The sequence below is a fragment of the Pipistrellus kuhlii genome, unplaced genomic scaffold (genome assembly GCF_014108245.1).
Source record: "Pipistrellus kuhlii isolate mPipKuh1 unplaced genomic scaffold, mPipKuh1.p scaffold_m20_p_5, whole genome shotgun sequence".
NCBI classification, from domain to species: Eukaryota; Metazoa; Chordata; class Mammalia; order Chiroptera; family Vespertilionidae; genus Pipistrellus; species Pipistrellus kuhlii.
Window position 1 is genome coordinate 59,763,319 of NW_023425551.1, and position 18,101 is coordinate 59,781,419.

Consider the following 18,101-nt stretch of genomic DNA (forward strand, 5'->3'; position numbering starts at 1 on the left):
TCTTATTTTTCCTTTTATTTGTTCTGTTTCATCTTTTACATATAGAAATCTGTCTAAGCATGGTCTCTGACCATAAAAAAAGGTAAGTATATTTTCTATGGGTCCTCTCATGTCCCTCTCTGTAATTTTAGGGTCATCTCCATTCTCTATTTTAATCCATATCAATTTTTTGTGTACTTTTATATATTAATATTTTAATGTTGGTCTTCAAAGGGTTCTTTAACACTGCTTTCTACTTTTAATGCTCACTAATAATATAAATCTTTTATTTGAAATAAATTTTAGCAGTTTCAATGAGCTAAAAGTTTTTCCACATTTTTCTCCAAGAGGATTGCAGTGATTAAAAATATATTAGTGATTATCTTCATTGTTAATTTAGTTTCACTGATGATATACCAGGTGGTAAAACTAAATGAATGAATAGGTAAATGAATAAAATGATAAAATAAATAGTGAATGACATAGTTGAGTGACCCATATTTTTTTTACTTCTTTCTTTTTCCATGCCTCTCATTTTTAAGATATTAAAACTATAATACTATTTTATGGTTCACTGTCTCATAATTTATTTTTTACCTAATAGTTTTGGTTGGAATTTTATTTTACATGCAAGTAATGGATGCAACAAACAATAGGTGAACTAATTTTTATAAGAAAAAACCTTTTAAGTTATATATACTTATAAGTTAATTTTGTATTTATATGTTTATAGAAAATACACCTGTTATAGTTATGCAAAGCAGGTTCAAACTTAGATAAGCACTGCCAAATAATATTTAATTATTACATACCAATATTTCTAGTAAAGTAAGCATATAGAATGGTTAATATTCAGATATTTGAATCTATTACATTTTTAAAACAATGAATTGACTTTCCCCCCTCTATTTTATAACAGTGAAGTCTACTTTCTGTCATTAGCTTTGGTACTTTAAATCAACATATAAAATTGAAATATTGTCCTTACTTAGAATTCAATGTATTTTATGCTAATGAATTTTTAGTTCCCTCACTAGGGAAGACAGTGAATTAGAATATATTAGTCTATATTTAAGAACACACTCAATTAGTTTTCAAGTACTTACTACTAGAAAGTATACACTTGAAATGTTATTCAGTTGTGTCTATGCTTATTTATTTTAATCCATGAAGACTTCTTCTAGCCGTTGAGTTTGGAAAATCCTGGCAGGTCAGATTGAATCCCAAATTACCTCATGGTACAACCTAAAGATCAGACTGCAGCTCTCACATAAAAGTAGCTTTCCATCTATCCAAGACTAGTTCTTCTGACATCTACAAAAGCAGATTCATATATAGGCATGTGTTGGTCTGATATTAGTTATTGGTAGTGACTTTGTTCCTTGGAAGTCATTTTCTACAAAATAACCATTCATCTCCATAGTCCTCATCTTGGCATCATTAGTCCTAATGACATATGGCCAGATGCTTTCCAGAGGATTTGATCCTTGTAAGGACACCACATAAAATCTCGGGCCACCTGTTATGTGAGAAGATAAAACAAACCTTCAGCATATATGCTAAATAGTCAAGAATTGTGGGTTATTCATAATTCTTTTAAAGTAATCCAATTGAAATCATGTACTCATGAAAGAATATAAGAAAAAGAAAAATGAAAGTATTTGTGCAACACCCCTTGGAAATAAAGTGATTTCAAATCCCTTCTATATAGTAAGAATATGAACATCTATTTATTTCAATGTTTTATTAGAAGTATCAAATTGGTTAATATATTTGACAATTTTAATATATAATGACTTGACAAATAAATAAAAATACTACTAGAAATTGAAGTGATATCCATTCCTTAGATGCATATTTTATTGAGCCATAAATAGAGTAACAAATACATATTAAAATTCTGTGACAAGACCTAATAATCACTGTAGGTTGCTAGGCATTGATGTTGTCAGAAACCACATATACTTTTTGTTCATTATTGCATTTAATCTTTACAATTCTCTGAGATTACCAATTTGATTAAGCCCTCTGATTCTCAACTACCCAAAAGAAAGAAATTCAGGTATGTCTATATGATTCCAACTGAAGTTCATATATTAATCAATATCTATATTTTCAACATATTATATGCATGAGAATAAAAATATTCAGAAAATGCTTACATATCAAGGAATAAAAAGCTTAAAAGCAGGCAAAAAAACATGAAATATTTCCAATACAAGATAGTATATGTGATGATTTTCTAAAATATGTGGTAAGCAAATTTCAAAGCAGGGTGAAACCTGTGCAGGATTAGTGAATAAGTGATAGTACAGTCTTTTTTGAAAATGATCAGTTCCATTAAAGGATATAAGAGATAATCAGAGATGAAGAGAGTAACACTATAGAAAAAAAATTAAGTTAAAGGTTGCCCTCTAAATAATTATTCTGGGATAATAAGCCTAAACCAGGACAATCTAAGCAAATTAAAGCAAATAGCCACCAAAATAACTCTTTTTTTTTTAGAAAGAAAGATAAAAATATCAAGGATTTTTATTCATTCTTAAAAGAAATAACATTTCTAGAATAATTTTTGTATTTCTAAGGTATGAATTATTTCATTTGTAAAGCTTGCCTTTGGCAAGCATGCCATAGAAAGAAATATTCATTTTACATCATAGCAATCACTTTCTGCACACTTGCAAATTAAAAAAAAAAATAACTATAATATCTACCTTTTTTTATTAGATTGAATACAATGTTATGGAATTAGTATCTACATTATTAGTCAATTATGCCTAAAACTAGCATGCCCCCTATTCATTTTAGTATTAATTTCAACAGGTTTCATATCTATTTAGAATTAATTTTAAGTACCAGTGCACGCTAGTCATTCAACTGTCTCCTCTCACTATATTGGTGTCCTCTGTATTTATTCAAACAGAATGGGCAAGATATTCCTGGGGCTTTGACACTGAAAACTAAGTTATTTACTTAGTCTTTCTTTCCTTTCTCTTCTTTCCTCCTTTCCTTCCTTTTTTATTTCTTTATCCTTATTCTTACTCTCTGCTTCCTTCCCTTATTTTTTTCCTCCTTTTTATCCTTCCTTTTTTTCTTTGCAGCAAAATATCAAGAAGCAAGTTAGATGTTTCAGCAGTGTAATATTCTTTTCATGTTACCTTAATTAATCTGTCAGTAAATGAATTATTTTTCTGAAAATTATACTTCTAATATCCTCTATGCCTTGTCTCATGCTTTTTTATTTGTCAAACAGTACATTTACTCAAGACTGGGAGCTCTGCCTTGCCTGCAGACTGACAGGAGTTCCATCTCTGAACCTGCCCGCACTTGTTGATTGACTCAGCCAGTCAATCAACAATCCTCACATTTATCCCATATTGGCACATTTCGTTGTTGCCTGTCCATCTCCATTATTTACATAATACCTATGTAGAAAACACTTTTTCCTGTGTTACCTGTCAGAATTCCTCTGCTCTTAGTAGCAGAACTTACTAGTAGCCTAGTTTTCTGGAAGATGTTTGACTAAAAATGATATTTGAAGTTAAATCCAAGAGAATGACAGATATTGGATGGCTGAGGCTTAAAATGAGCTAAAGTTTGTGATGTACATTCAAGATCCAGATGCCTTAATTTTTATTTGTTTTCTTTCTCTTAAAATTTTCCACATTATTCATATATTAATAGGAAATATATTTTAAAGCATACAAAAATTGAAACAAAAATGCTTAACATAAAGGTGCACTTATTTTAAATACTCTGGTCATTATAAAAATCACATGTTGCTAGATATTTTGAATGAAATGTCACCTTATAGGCTTATAAACAGTGATCCCATTGGTAAAACTTATTTTACATAAAAGAAAATGTTCTCAATTGGCAATTCATCCCAATAATTAATAAAATTGAAAATGGTAGCACATTTGTTCTCAGATATGTTGCAGTGCTTAAATATATTAGAAATTTACCAAATGCTTCTTAAATTGTATTTCAGCCAACGTAGTCCCTTTTGTAGTAATATACATTACATTGTCTCAGGAAATCAGGTAAACTATTTTTAAAAAGTATGCGTCATTTATTGATCTTGTCATAAATAAATAAAAAAACAACAACAACATATAGTTCAATGTTGTAATTACACTGAAAAAAGCAAAGAATAGATTTGAACCAGCATTTTTCAGCTATCTTAAAACTTTATTTCAGCTGTGAATGTATAGCTGGATGGACTGGACAAAACTGGTGAAGAAATAAATGAATGTGACTCTGACCCATGCCTGAATGGAGCTCTTTGTCAGGAGTCTGCCATCCCTGGGCAATGTGTATGCCTGTGTCCACCCTTTTATAGTGGAAAATCCTGCCATCAACACTATAACCCCTGTGATCCTCTCACTGACCCCTGCAGAAACAAGTCAACATGCTTGAGTTTGGTGGATGGAAATCATTATTGTATGCATAGAGAAGGTAAGAGCTTATCAAAGAATATTCTGGGAATATCTGAATCCATCCATAGCTGTAGAGAGGCTACTTCCAACTTTCTGGGTCATATCAGTCAATAACTTTACCTATTACCAAGGATGCTTGATTTTATATCTCTTCAGCTGTAACTGAGGGCAGTCTGAGTAATGCACAAGTAGTCTGGACTAAAGGTCACTTGCTCACATCCTGCTGGCTACACAAGAACTATTGCCACCTTCAGCAGTGATGCTTCTGCCATAAAACCAGCACATCATATATTTTTATTGTAACTGGAATGTGTCATAAGCACAATATAAAAATCACATTGTGTTTGGAGGTGTGCAACTATTATTTATTTCTTAATAGTCACTCATGGGTGCGTGTTTGGCTCTGCTAGGACTCCTTTAAAGATAAAAATAACACTTATCTAATCTTCTGTCAAAAAAGGCCAGCTTAGACGATATCAATTAATTAGGTACCTTAGTCAAATCTATTTCTGTTCGTTCTTACAAACTGTTTAAAACCTGTTGATTCGATAAGGTAATCTATTATAAGAATATAGAGGCAAGTCCTTGCACCTCTGTACATGACAGAAACTTCTGGGCCTTCACAGGGATTGGAACTATAAGCAGAAAAGTCATTAGCAATTGCTTTTTGCAAAAATAACATGGATATAGAGCATATAATGTGGGCATATAAACCATATGCTACATGTTTTCAAGAACGAGACAGAAAAACCAAGACAAGATAAAGTGTGAGGCAAGCATTTGATGTCCTGCTAATCTCAGTAATTATGAAGTACATAATTTAAATGGATAAATTTTATTTTAACAAAAAATTGAGAGTGAAACTTTTTGAAAAATTAGCCAATAGCAGGCTGCTTTTATTCAGCAGGATTATTCCATTGTGCTTTTCTTGTCTTACAAATATATTCTCAGAATGTAAGTAATATATAAATATTTAATGAAGGGCAGCAGTATATTTCTAAATTTAAATAAAAACTCTTCTATTTTCAACCGAGATAATTTTCTGCAAGATAGGCATGGTTTTTCAAATCGTATTTTCTATAATTCATTTGCAATTCATAAATGCAGTCAGTGAATTTATATAATGTAGTGAGATTCCTTTCCCATTGTGGGAATAAGTTCAGAGATATCATAAAATGTTATCATCACCTATCAACTAGATAAGATTTTCCAACCTCTTGAGCATCTACACAAATATCTCAGGGACAATTCAGATTTTACTACTATATATCAGTAAAATCTTACATTTCTTCTTGGAACTTCATCTCTACTTAAGGCTTCCAGAGAAATGTGACTAATGAAATAAATGTTTTGTATAGAGTGGCAGATAGGCTCAATCATTTGTCCCTTTCTAATTGTGATCCAGCCCATAGATATTTGAGGTGCAAATCATTTATGCACAACAAATATGTAATCAAGAAAAATAGTTTTAAATGTTTATAAGCGATTATAGGAGTAAGCTTCTGTGAGGTCTAACTGCAGTAAAAATATTTACTTATGTTGCCTTTAATAGTTCAACCTCTGTAGCTAAAGTACTATGACATTACTTAAAAAAAAAAAAAAAAAAAAAAAAAAAAAAAAAACTACTTCAGAATATTAAAAAGAGGCTGACTGAAATATTTTAGAAATTATACCCTAATTTACTTTAATAGTTGTTAATATGGTTGACGGCCTGGGAGGGGTGGGAAGAAAAGGGAGGGGACATCTGTAATACTTTCAACAATAAAGATAATTTTAAAAATAGAGTTATTACAGCCAAAACCGGTTTGGCTCGGTGGTGAAGCGTCGATCTGTGGACTTAAGAGTCCCAGGTTCGATTCCGGTCAAGGGCATGTACATTGGTTGTGGGCATATGCTTAGTGGGGGGGCGGGGGGGGGGGGTTGCGGGAGGCAGCTGGTTGATGTTTCTCTCTCATAGACATTTCTAGCTCTCTATCCCTCCCTCCTCCTCTCTGTAAAAAAATCAATAAAATATATTATTTTTAAAAATAGAGCTATTACAAATAAATAAATAAATGGCAAATATTCCAATAGAAAATATTGGCAAAAGTTGTACATTAAAAAATCATAGAGATGACCCTGGCTGGGGGGTTCAGTTGGTTAAGAGCATCATGCTGATATGTCAAAGGTTCTATCCCAGGGCAGGCCACATACAAGAATCAATCAATAAATGCATAAATAAGAGGAAAAAATAAAAATAAATCAGGGCCTATGTCAAAGCCATTATATCTATTTTTTAAAGAAAATATTTTGATCAAACTCTATTTTGAAGAATACTGAGATTTCCAATCAGAAAGAACTCAAGACTCAACATCTTATGCAAATATAGGATTTGGAAATTCCCCTGGAACTCTGAAGTTGTTGGTGTTTGTCAAGTGACTAGAACTTAGCATGTTATGAGCAAAGAGATTTAGGGCGTAAGACCAGAGTTCAGCACATGTTTTTGAAATTCTGTTAATGGTTTTTAGACAAAACTATTGGTTCTATCTCAATTTAAATATGGATATGGCTGAAACCGGTTTGGTTCAGAGGATAGAGCGTCTGCCTGTAGACTGAAGGATTCCAGGTTCTATTCCGTCCAAGGGCATGAACCTTGGTTGTGGGCACATCCCCAGAAGGGGGCGTGCAAGAGGCAGCTGATCGATGACTCTCTCATTGATGTTTCTAACTCTCTCTCTCCTTCCTCTCTGTAAAAAATCTATAAAATATATTTTTAAAAATAAATAAATATGGATACGTATGAAATTCTAGAACCACAGCAATAATGAGACTACAGACTAGACAACTACATTAGAAATTACATTAAATTTTACCCTAAGGATCCTAAAAGTACAGAAACTAAAATTGGACTTTATGCCAAATTGATTGCTCAGCAGGAAATTATTTTGCTTAGTGAGACTGAAACTTACAGTCAAAACATTCTAATTGATCTCGGTGCAATTGGAGCTACTGAAAACTTATAGTTGTAGTAAAACATTAGAATTATCTCAATCATGTTGCAAGAGAAAGTAAGAGCAGTGCTCTGTCTGGTCTAATTAGAATTTAGGTGAGGTGAGTTAATTTGGTCCCTATGCTACTGAACATTTTTAGTGAAAAATAGGTAGAGACATATTTAGCAATAATAATTCGATACAGGCATGTTTTATTTATAAACCTATTTGTTTAAAATTTCATGTGATAAAACTCAGTGCTTTAACAAATATAAACTATGACACAGAAAGAGAAATCTAATTTCATAAGATTCCTATAAACAAATGGAGTTTAGACTCAGTATTCCAATAGCATTTGGTTTGGTGATTTAGTGTGCAACTAAATTACACACGTTAATTTTTTTTTTCATACTACACCTATTTTTTTGCCCCTCTAAGCTATGCTCTGTACACAACATATGTCAGTCTTGTAATTGCATGTTGATAATGTTTTAGAATTTGGAAAAATTTATTCTTTACTAACTGATTCAAAAAATATGTATTGATTTATTGCCATGTGTCCTGTCTCGAGACAGGTTCTTGAGAAATAAAGCAGTCCAAAGATATGCCCTCAAGGAGTTGAAAGCACAAGGGAAAGAGAGACACACAAGTTAACTAAATTTTAAATTACAGTGTTGTGCCAGTCAGAATAAGATAAGTATCACATGATCTCACTCATGTGTGAAATCTAATGAACAACATAAACTGATTAACAAAAATAGATCCAGAGACATAGAAGCATTGAACAGACTGTCAAACCTCAGAGGGAAGGCAGGGGAGGATGGGTGGTAAGAAATCAGCCAATGAACTTGTATGCATATGAGCATAACCCATGGACACAGACAATAGGATGGTGAAGGCCTTACGTGAGGGGCTGGGGCAGAATGGGAGACATCAATGGGGGAAAAAAGAAGACATATGTAATACTTTCTTTAAAAAAAAAAAAAAAAAAAATATATATATATATATATATATATATATATATATATATATATATATATATATTATTGATTTTTTTACAGAGAGGAAGGGAGAGGGATAGAGAGCCAGAAATGTCGATGAGAGAGAAACATTGACCAGCCGCCTCCTGCACCACCCCCCTCCCACCGGGGATGTGCCTGCAACCAAAGTACAATACATGCCCTTGACAGGAATCGAACCTAGGACTCCTCAGTCCACAGACTGATGCTCTACCACTGAGCCAAACCAGTTTCAGCCATATGTAATACTTTCAACAATAAAGATTTTTAAAAGTAAAATGTATGGTTTTTTTCCCATTTAAGATGGAAATATGTGTAAGAGCGTATTTGTGGATGCATGCCCCAGCTTTCTCATTTAGTGTGACAATTTTGAGTTATGTCTCACATGATTTCTAAGAGAATTTCCAGCAGCCTGTATCCTTAGTTGCCCACACCAACAACCTCATTAAACCACTCCCTTCCCTATTTTGTTTCCCTACTCCCTTGCAATAATTGTTGGGATCAACTCTCAAATAAGCTCGTTGTTTGCAAATCATTATCTAAGATTTTTCTTTTGGAAGAACTCAAGATTATGATTGATCCAGATCTAGGCATATGACTGGAATATTGCCATTAAGAGATCTTCCTTAGAATTGATGCTAAGAGAAGCTTTCTCAGTTGATGCAGCCAACATCATACCATATTCCCTTCACCTGGCGATCTGTACGTAGTGGGAGATATCGATAAATGCTTTTGAAAGAACTTGTGCTGGCAGTACCCATAGTTCTTTCTCTAATTCTACAAACTGCCTATTATCTTTCCCAGCTTGACTACAAATAAATCCCATTCCTTGTCTAATTGTTTTTGTTTATATTGCATGTGATGAAAAAGTTAATTCTAAAGCACAGTGAGGGGAAAGAGCTAATTACCGTATTTTTCGGACCATAAGACGCACCGGACCATAAGACGCACCAGTTTTTAGAGAAGGGAAATGAAGAAAAAAAGATTCTGAAACAAAAAGTTCAGTGTTACCACTACAATGTGTAAACCCATAAATCATGCAGAGACTTTCTATGCTTTCTTTGCATAGTTTATGGGTATCTACACACTGTAGTGGTGAGAGAAGAGGCTGGAGAGTGTTTTACATTATGGTAAATGTTATTGGTTTGGTATCACAGAAAGTCTCTGCATACAATATACCGGTATGAAGTTTGTTGCAGTACAAACATTTTGACAGTTCCCGGTATAATAGTATGAAGAAAAATTCTGATGTAGCGGCGTTATCAATCAGGGCATCCAGCGGAGGGCGGAGTTTACTGGTGGGCGGAGATCTACAGTACGCCTACCCAGTAGTCAAGCACAGAAACAGAGGGCGGAGAGGAATGACTGGGGGAATAGACGCGGCATTCTTCCGGGCACAGAGTACGGGCCAGCAAGGGGTACAGGCGATGATTACAGTTTGGTTTACGCAGTTAGCGTACACTGCACCTGGGCTGACATGGAGATATGGCTGCAGCGAGGGCATGGAGGCTGACTACCATACATGGGAACTCCTCTACCACTCGGGGTTTACAGAGCGGGGCAGACACTCTGGGCACGGAGGAATGGACAGTGGCTGCAGCAAGCACACAGAGCCGGGCAAGCACACAGAGACCACACAGAGCCGGGCAAGTAAAAAAACTTTTTTTTAAAGTATATGTGTAGGCTATATTTGGACCATAAGACGCAGGGACTTTTTCCCTCCACTTCTGGGGGGAAAAAAGTGCGTCTTATGGTCCCAAAAATACGGTAAGTAGGAGAGGTTGACTAAACTGAATACAACTTCAGGATGGAAGAACTGGAATATAAAAATGACTTCAGGGTTACAGAGGTAAAGATAACTGTAGATGGACTGCACATGATTGTAAATATGTATTGAATATAGCATTTTTCTGGCTTATCATCTTTGTGAATATAGTAAGAGATGAAAAATCACTTTAATGTTAAAATATATTTGTTTTATAACATTTTCTTTAGGAAATATTCTTTCTCTTTCTACTTAGAGGAATATCTCAGTTTATAGGCAGGGACATCACCCTATCAAATACTTTTGATTTAATTTAAAGGGATTAATTTCCAAATGTAGCCACTTCATCTTTATGTTGCCAAGACAAAAGGAGGAAAGTTGCTGTAGATGACACTTTCCAAAGGATTAAAATGTGGAAAAGACTCCTTGTGAAATGCAGTGGAAGGAAAAAATCAAGTCATTTACAAGTGATATTGATTTACAATTGGGATTCTAAGCTTGATGGATTTGTACTACCAGAGGAGGCAAGCAGTTGCATTTAAATGTATCTATTACTCTAGTATATATACTTCTATTATGGTAATGGCACATTACCTAAGGTGTATAATTTCAAGCACCAAGTAAATGTCACTTGTCAAAATAGTTTGCCTAAATTTAAAATTACAGCTTTTGACAGTTAAAAACATGTGCTCATATAGTAGCATGTATACTAGGTTTAAATAGCTTGGAAATTTATAGTGAGAACATTCTTCAAAGAAAATATATATTGTTGCCAATTTAAAATGTCAAATATACATTACTAAAAGCTAACAAAAATATTAGCTTTTCTACTTATTTTCTAAAAGTTTTCTTAAAATCAGTATTAAAAAATGTTAGGGCCTATTGATAATATTAGTTCTACCTTTAGTAGTCTTCAAAATTAAATCTACAAATATTTTTGTGACAATGGCTAATTTTAAAGAACATATTAACATTTGTATTATACTAGAGGCCCAGTGCATGAAATTTGTGCATGGGTAGGGTCCCTAGAGGCTGTCAACTGCCTACTGGGTACTCCCTCCCTTCCCCTGGCTGGACCCATCCCCTGGTCAAACTCCTGCATGTACTCTCAGTCAAGATGACAATTTGCATACTATGCCTTTATTATATAGAATTGTTTTAAAATATAAAGGAAAAATTACCAAAATTTTCCCACTTTTGAAGAGAAAAGCCTCTTTTTTGTTTTCATAAAAATTTTAAAGGGAAATTAAGAAGAAATAAAAGTATTATATCTTAATGCTGTTGAAAATAATTCACTTTTAATAATAATATTTTTTATTTTAAAATGTATAATTTTGACACTATCTTGTTTAAAGAAGATATGCACTAGGTTTTCCCTATTTACTTTCACTTCTAATTTTCTCAACTGATATTACTTCCAATGTGATAGTTGTCAACGTAGAGCCCTGAATGATGAAATGCTTCTAAAACAGTTATGAAAACCTAACTATTGTTGATGTACTTTGTTCTATGATAGGGGTGGGTGTAGAACTCAATCAGAGAAGGGGCCAAAATCTAAAATCCAGCCTAAATTGCGGGCCGAATGGTTTACTGAACAGTCATAAACTGTCATTGTGATGGAAACGCAGCGGAGTGCAGTGATGACAGCGTGGTGTGGGACGGATTTGGCCCGCGGGCCTTGTGTTTGACACATGTGTTCTATGACATCTCTTTCAGAGAAACAAGTATAAATAGGCTCCATTGGTTATGAATGATACAATATTAACTGATTGATTCAGGTCTTAAGTAGGAGCAGTATGTTAAGTATCTTATTTTACACTAGAGGCCCAGTGCATGAAATTCATGCATGGGGAAGGAGAGCTCCCTTAGCCTGGCCTTCACTCTCTCCAATCCAGGACCCCTCAGGGAGTGTCCAACTGCCTCTTGCAATCTGGGAACGCAGGCTCCTAACCACTTGCCTGCATGCCTGCCTGATCACCCCTGATCACCTTGGTCTGTCTGCCTGATCATCCCTAACTGACCTGATCACCCCTAACCACTCTGCCTCACCCTGCACCCAGGACCCAGAATTCCTTCCTCCTGCTGACGCAGACACCTGTGACCTGGGCTTCCCTCCCTCTGGCTGGCCATAGCACCCAGGACCCTGGCCAGCTTTGCCCAGGCCAGCCGCAAGCAACTTTTCTCACTCTGGGCTACAGCCCCAGCTGCTGGCACCTGAGACCATGAGACATGCAGCTGACCCTCTCTGGGGCTACCGCCTGGCTGGTCTCGTTCTTCTCTTGCAAGCTCATTTGTTCCTGGCTGGTCCCCAATCCTCTCTCCCCAGTGTTGAGTGTCTGAGCCATTACAGCATGATGGTGTGAGGGGTGATGCCCATTTGCATATTAGCTCTTTATTACATAGGATGTTTAGTGGAAGTGAATAAGTGTAAAAATATCATTTATTAATCAGTCACATACATTTACTGTTATAATACCCAGACAAGACACTAAGAAAAGGATCAAGAGGATATCAGTTTGAGTACAACTCATTGTTTCTGTATAATTCCATTGCAGTTAATAAAATAAGAGTCAGCTGAATAGTTCTGGGTAGGGATAAATAACAGGAGAACAGCACAGGATTAATATCCACTGTACTTTTAATTTTGATAGACTTTTAGCTCTCACTGAAGATATACAAATAAGTACCTTTTATATGAATAAATATCAGCTTCCAACATAAAGGACAATGGAAACTTTAGTTAGAGGCTAAGTATACATTCCCTTCCTTAAGTCCCTCAAATACAAACCTTCTCCACAAAGCTTTGTCTTATTTAAAATGCAATCCATGCCTACTTTATTTTCCTTCTCAATGTCTACTGCATTTCAGCAATCTCATTTCCTCAGCCCATTGGCATGTGTTGTAACAAAACTTCATCTCAGAAATGTCAAACGAAATGACTAAGGTATAATCATGGAAAATAAATTTGTCCTGTGAGCTGAGTTCCCAGGTCCTGATTGTTCTGATTCATCGGCCCTGCTGAACTAGCACTTCTCTAACTAACGTCCCTGAGCGGCAGTGCCCGAAAGGACATTTCCTGGAAACACCCCACTGTCAATAGGCCCTGCTCCCCAGACAAAGCTGGTCATACACAGAGGAGAAATGGTGGTACGCATCCAACTCTCTAAATCTTTAACTTAAAAAAAAGTAACTTGAATATTTAAAGCACAAGCTAATTATGTTATTTATAACTGTACTATGATATTTGTAATTTATGTATAACAGCAATAGTGATTGATGAGTGAAGTGTGTTGAGTAATAACTTGCTCACCTAAAATTAGGAGAATCATATTAACTTGGAAATAACTCAAATTTTATTTTTAATGCTGAGGATATAACTCTAGTACATGAATGAAATTATAAGCATGCAATTTCAAAGTTTAACTTGAAGTTTTTGATAGTTGAGGAATAAAAAAAATAGGACAAATTTATAATGATGCTTGTTCTGAAGACTGCCTGGCTCTGTGGTATTATGATTAATATTTTATTAATAATTTCATTTTATATTCCTACTTTTAACCTATACTTGTACTTATATTTAAACCAGAGAACTAGTGCACAAAATTCATGCACATTAAAAGCAAATTAATTAGAAGAAATATTTTAATATTGCAATTTGCCCTTTCTCTATAATAGAAGTGTCAGGGATGAAAGAAAATTAATGAAATGTATATGAAAATCTTCCTCTGTCAGAGTCTGGGGTATGCCACAGGAACCAGAGTCAAGTCACCACCCACCCATGGGCACCTCGAAATTGCATGAGACGCAGACCCAACTGGCCCCACCCCCTTTGGGCTAGATCCAGACCTTGCTGGCCCCAACCCCTTCAAGCCCCACCAGGGGGAGGGAGCGTGGCCTCAGGTCACCTGGCCTGGCAACTGGGCAGGGGCTGTGGCCTCAGTTCCCCCAGCCTGGTCCAGGGGCATGCCTTGAGGTCCCCTGGCCTAGGCCAGGGGAGCTGCCTGAGGTTTCCCATCAAGCCCCACCAGACAGGGGCTTGGGAGGTGGGGGGTGCAGCCTCAGATTCCCCAGCCTGGCACTGGGGTGGGGTTCATGGCCTGAGGTCCGCTGACCCAGGCCAGAACAGGGTCATGCCTTGAGGTCCTTGTCAAGCTCCGCCAGGTCAGGGGGCATGGTCTCAGGTCCTCCAAGCTGCGGCAGGGGGTGTACCCTGAGATCCCCTGGCCCAGCCCAGGGGGTGTGACCTGAGGACCTCCATCAAGCCCCACCATGCACAGGGTGAAGTCTCAGGTCCCCCGTCAGGCCCTGCCCGGCAGAGGGTGTGGCCTGAGGTCCCCTGGCCTGCCGCTGGGATGGGGGGCACAGCCTGAGTTTCCTGCTCCTCCAGGCAGGGGGTGCAGCCTCAGGTTCCCTGCCCCAGCCTAGCACACCACAGCCTCAGGTCCCTGCTGATTGATCATTAAAGCTTATTATGGAAACTTGGCCTCCGCTGTAGGCACAGCCATCTTGTTATGGCGTGATAGTCAATTTGCATATTTCATATTTTTTTAGATAGAATGGAATTTCTTTTAGATATTATGGTTCGTTTAGTCTATTTCTGCTTTAAATTGGAATGTTTTTAAATATCTTATTTAATATAATTATCCTATCTATTAAAAGCCTAATATGCTAAGTGTCAAGTTATCCAGTAGGCTGTTTAACCAATCAAAGCATAATATGCTAATGATATGCTAAGGCCACTCAACTGCTCACTATGACGTGCACTGACCACCAGGGGGCAGACAGTCCAACTGATAGATTAGCTTACTGCTGTTGTCCAGCTGATTGGGACTGAATGAGATGGGCTAGACATCGCCTGGAGCCTTTCCGTGGCCCCTTCCTAGCTGACCAACCTCCTGCATCCCTCCCCGGCCCCAATTGTGCACTGAAGGAATCCCTTGGCCTGGCCTTCGTCCCCTCACAATTTGTGACCCATCAGGAGATGTCAGAGAGCCAGTTTCAGCCCAACAGTGGAACAACACATTGCTATGATGTACAATGACCACCAAGGGGCAGACGCTCAATGCAGAAGCTGCCCCCTGATGGTCAGTGCACTCCCATAGCCTCTACTGCAGCACTAAGGATGTCTGATTGATAATTTAGGCCCACTCCCCCGGGCCCAAGCCATCAGTCGAACATCCCCAGTGGGCTGCTGGACTGCAAGAGGGTGCAGGCTGGGCTGGGTAACTGCCCCTCCCCCACCCCAAGTGCATGGATCTTGTGCACCAGGCCTCTAGTTAATATATATGGCTTTAAATATACCATATTACTGTTTGTTTTCTATTTGTTGTACCTGTATTTTTTATTTTTACTCTTCTTTTTAGATTACTTTTAGTTTTACATATTATTTTCTGCTGAAGAGACAGCCCTATTTTAGAAAATGTATTACCAGATTTCCAAAATGTAGCTGTAAGACGGTTTAGCACCTGACTGGATGGTACATACTATAGAGCAGGACAATGGCTTAGGGCATTGTATGATGTGAACAGATAAAGTAGGCAAATCCCATGTTCTCTCATGAAAACCTGACTGAGAAAATACGGAGAGGATTTTCCACTGAGCAATAGGTACTGGAAGCTAAACAATCATGATGCAAAGATAGAGACCAGGGAAACTGTGTTATATCATCTGCATGCCAATAATATATATGATTTGAAACTGAACTTGAAGAGATGTTTGAGTATGGAAAGGTATGAGAAGGTATTAGGGAAGGAAGGCCATTCATGGGTAGCTGGACCACCTCCTCTTTCAGACATTTCTTAGTTCCAATACCAGTCTATGTGCATGCCAATAATAAACACAATGTTCTTAGAGTAATACCAATCTGAGTATATTTTGACATATATAATGGCACTGCAATTATTTGGTGCTTAGTTTTATCACTAAAAAATGTAAAAGAGAGGAAAATCTTGTTTCTTATATTTTCTAACTAGTATAGAAAAATGTTATCAAGACAAAATGAGTATAAGTATATATTTTGTTATACCTAGTTAATATATAATCATGGAAATATTAATAATTGTATAAGTGGTTATCATAAATATATTAAAATTTTAATGTATTTTAATAAGTGATAATGATGCTTATTTTTTCTGACATGGTTCTGAACTAATTACAGCTGCCTCTCTTTTCAGTCTGTGTAATTTTTAAATATTCTTTGTTATTTTAAAATGTAACTGGCATGTGTTTAAATGGATGACTTCTTATGTAGCTGTGAATGAAAATAATTTGTTTTCTTTGAGTCACTGGGATATGAAAAGCAATTAAATAATCTGCCTCATCTGCTAACTGCCTTGAATAAATTTGATCATTGATGCTCAATTTTACTTTAAGATTAGCCATCACAATAATTCATTTTCTTTTCAGATGGTTTGAATTCTTCTTGTTTAAACACTTAAATACCTTAAAACAACAGCAACATTAGCAACAACCCTATTTTCCCAAGGAATTTAGTAAAGTATTCCTCCCTTGATTCTTTTATTTGAATGCATTAATTAGAAACTAGCATAATTTTATTTATGCATTATATGAAATAGAGGTGTATTAGAAACTAGAGATGAGGAGGTTTCTCTTTCTTTCTTTTTTTTCTTCTTAAGTTCCATTATAAGCAAATTCTCCAGACTGTTTATCACTGATGTTATCCACACTCTGAAATGAGGATTGCTCATCCATATTCTTCACATCTCTCTTAGCAGGATTTGAAGGGAGCACTGTAAAGTTAACATGAAGGAGTTCTTCTCCTTTCCTTGTAAGAATTATCGTGACTGTGAAGATGGGGTCAACAATTTCAGGTAGGGAAAACCAAAAAGAAATCTAGGTGCATGTTTATGCATCTCCATGGATCTAAATGTATGCAAGTTTATATTTTCAACTGACAAATTGAACATTTTTATTATTAACAAATTGTCATGCTATACTTATTTGAAGGTATGAATTTATACATTTATATCAATGAAATTCTTAAATTTCTTCTTTAAAAGTTGTGTTTGCAGACCTGTGTTACTTGGACTTCTGTGTGAAATAGAACCTGAGTGTTCCTCTAAACCTTGCCAAAATAATGGAACCTATGTGGATTTGACAAACAGAATAGATGCTATATTTTACCGAATCAATTAATATATGCATGTAATTTAACAAATAACAATGTGAACATACATATAACCATCATTCAAATGAAGAAGTAGAACATTACTGATGCCCTCTATCCTCCAGTCCAATTGTATTGAATATATTGTTTACCTTGGGATTTTTTTTTCATCTGTATTCATTAGAGATATTTGTCTGTATTTTTCCCTCTTTTGTGTCTTATCCTTGCCAGGTTTTGGTACCAGAGTTCTGTTGATCTCACAAAATGTGTTAGGAAAATTTATTGACTCTTCTTTAATATTTTGGAAGAATTGGATAGGCATAATTTTTTTTTAATGGATGGTAGAATTTGCTAGTGAAGCCATCTGGTCCTAGACTTTTACTTTTGGGGAGGTTTTTGATGGTTGTTTCAACTTCCTCACTATTGTTAAGTTCATTTAAATTTTCCAATTCTTCATGATTCGGTCCAGAAATGTTACATATTTCTAGGTACTTATCCATTTTTTCTAAATTACTGAGTGTTGTGGCATATAGTCTTTCATAGTATTCTATTATGACCCTATGTATTTCTGTGGTAACTTCTCTTTCATTAACTTTGTTAAAATAAATCTTTCTCATTTTTTCCTTAGTGATTCTAGCCAAGGGTTTGTAAATTTCACTAATCTCTTCAAAGAACCTGCTCTTTGTTGTATTAATTTTTGTATAGTGGTCTTTTTGTTCTCTATATCATTCAATTCTGGTCTAATTTTTGTTTCTTTCTTTAGGCTGCTTTTGTTTTTCTAGTTCTTTAAGATGTAATGTTAGG

At 35.8% G+C, this 18,101-nt stretch overlaps 1 protein-coding gene across 1 annotated transcript in view; it reads left to right on the forward strand.

Moving 5' to 3' along the window:
• Window positions 1-18,101, forward strand: part of EYS (eyes shut homolog) — a 1,188,193-nt gene that overhangs the window by 341,967 nt on the left and 828,125 nt on the right. Inside the window, 5 exon segments of the mRNA XM_036415133.1 lie at window positions 4,180-4,212; window positions 4,214-4,437; window positions 4,987-4,999; window positions 16,915-17,001; window positions 17,191-17,302. Of these exon segments, the coding sequence (XP_036271026.1) occupies window positions 4,180-4,212; window positions 4,214-4,437; window positions 4,987-4,999; window positions 16,915-17,001; window positions 17,191-17,302 (469 nt within the window).